Raw genomic sequence first — 1,864 nt, 5'->3', positions numbered from 1 at the left:
ATAACATTTTTAATCTAGATAGCAAGTAGACGTTACAGGAAACCCCCGAACGAAACGACAAAAAATAACATGCATCATAAATATAACAATAAGTAAGAAACAATGGCAACAGTTGCTCAGCTGAATTAAAATCAGCTTTCTATCATCCATCCCACTCCGCTCTTTATTCACATAAGTTGTTCAATGAGTCAAAATATTGGCATGGATGTCTCCCATTGCACAAAATTGCGGTTCGACTTTCTTTCGGCCGAATTTTCTGTGGCAACATTCCACAATTCCAATCGCACGACATTGCACTTCAATCGGTTAATGCGCACTGACAAGACGGAACAGCCTCTTAGACATTTCATATTTCTGATCGCTTGATCCGTGATCTTCTTCCTGAAATAAAGTATTTTGTGTACTTGGTTTAGTGCGAATTATGAAATCAGTAAGTTTTCTCATTAATAAACAACTGCCCTATCTGTCTGTTCTTAACGTGTTTCATACATTCTCTTGATCATCTTCTCATAATACCATTCCGACTTTCATCGATTACTCTCCGGCTTCCATTCATGTTCCATCATTGTTCTCCATACATTCTACTGTTCTTCGCAAACAAAAACAAAAATTTCTCGGATCTATCGTTACTCGCTGTGGATAATCCTGCCATTCGTGTACTCCATGTCTCCAAAACTACTCCAAAATGTTCTTGTTTTGTGTTCCGCTTTGAGTCGAGAAGTCAACAAATTGTTGAAGTCGTGCACGAAATCTGAAACTCGAAAACTACAACACGCTAATAAATTAAAACAAGCTCACCTCAAGCAATCTGAGAGAATTCCCTCGAAAACAATGAGCAATTCAACTTTTTTGATGTTGATAGCTAGTAGACGTTATAGGAAACCCCCAAACGAAACGAACCACCATACATATAACAATACGTAAAAAGCATGGCAATGACCGCTCACGCATCAGCCGAATTACAGTCAGCTTTTTATCATTCACCCCAACCCCGTACTTCAACATAAGTTTCTGAAAGAATCCAAATTTTGCCTCGAATGCTTCCCATCGCACGAAATAGCACTTGGCAATTCATTCGACAGTAGTTTCTGTGGCAACACTTCGCATCTACAATCGCATGACAGCGAAAATTATTTGCACAGGCGACTTCATGGTCTTTTTCCTGAAATAAAGTATTGTATGGGAGAGTCTTAGTGCGAATTATTTGATGGATAAGCCCTCTCATTGAGAAAAACAGCCTACCTTTTTGTTTTTCAACGCATTGCATACGTTTCCTTGATATTCTTCTCATAATTCATCTCCAACTGCCATCCATTCTTCTTAACCTCACATCTATTCCATTCTTCTTAGCAAATAGTAGCAAATTTTCTTTGATCCATCGTTACTTTACTGTAAAGATCCTGCTACTTGAGGGCGCCATGCCTCCAAAGTTGCTTCAAAATGTTTCAAAGCGTCGAAATACTTGTTCTTTCTTCCATTTTGCGTCGAGGAGTTAACAAATTGTTGTAGTTGCATGGAATCTGAAATTCGAAAACTACATCCTGTTCATGTTTTGATATAAGCTCACCTCAAGCAATCTGAGAGAATTCCCGCAAAAACAATGAGCAATAAGTAAAAAGCCTGGCAATGGCAGCTCACGCTTTAGCTGAACTACAATCAGCATTTTATCATCCACCCCACATCACACTTTATTAACATAAGTTGTTCAATAAATCAAAGTATCGGCATGGATGATTCCCATCGCCCGAAATTGCACTTGGACCTTCATTTGAGAGACATTCCTGTGGCAACACTTCACATCTCCAGTTGCACAACATTTCACTTCAGTTTGTTTATTCGCACGACGGAACAGCCTCTGGAACAC

The 1,864-nt window shown here is 39.1% G+C and overlaps 1 protein-coding gene across 1 annotated transcript; it reads left to right on the top strand.

The window, feature by feature from the left end:
• Positions 1–554: 554 nt before the first annotated feature.
• Positions 555–755, top strand: CBG27907 (the record flags this gene model as incomplete). The annotated part of the gene is made up of 1 exon (XM_045240169.1): positions 555–755. One exon carries the CDS (start codon positions 555–557, stop codon positions 753–755), a length of 201 nt encoding a protein of 66 aa, XP_045097905.1.
• Positions 756–1,864: the final 1,109 nt, after the last annotated feature.

The sequence above is a fragment of the Caenorhabditis briggsae genome (assembly GCF_000004555.2).
Source record: "Caenorhabditis briggsae complete genome, chrX, whole genome shotgun sequence".
In the NCBI taxonomy this organism is placed as follows: domain Eukaryota; kingdom Metazoa; phylum Nematoda; class Chromadorea; order Rhabditida; family Rhabditidae; genus Caenorhabditis; species Caenorhabditis briggsae.
The sequence above is the reverse complement of the archived record's forward strand: the minus strand, read 5'-3'. Positions and strand labels throughout refer to the sequence as shown.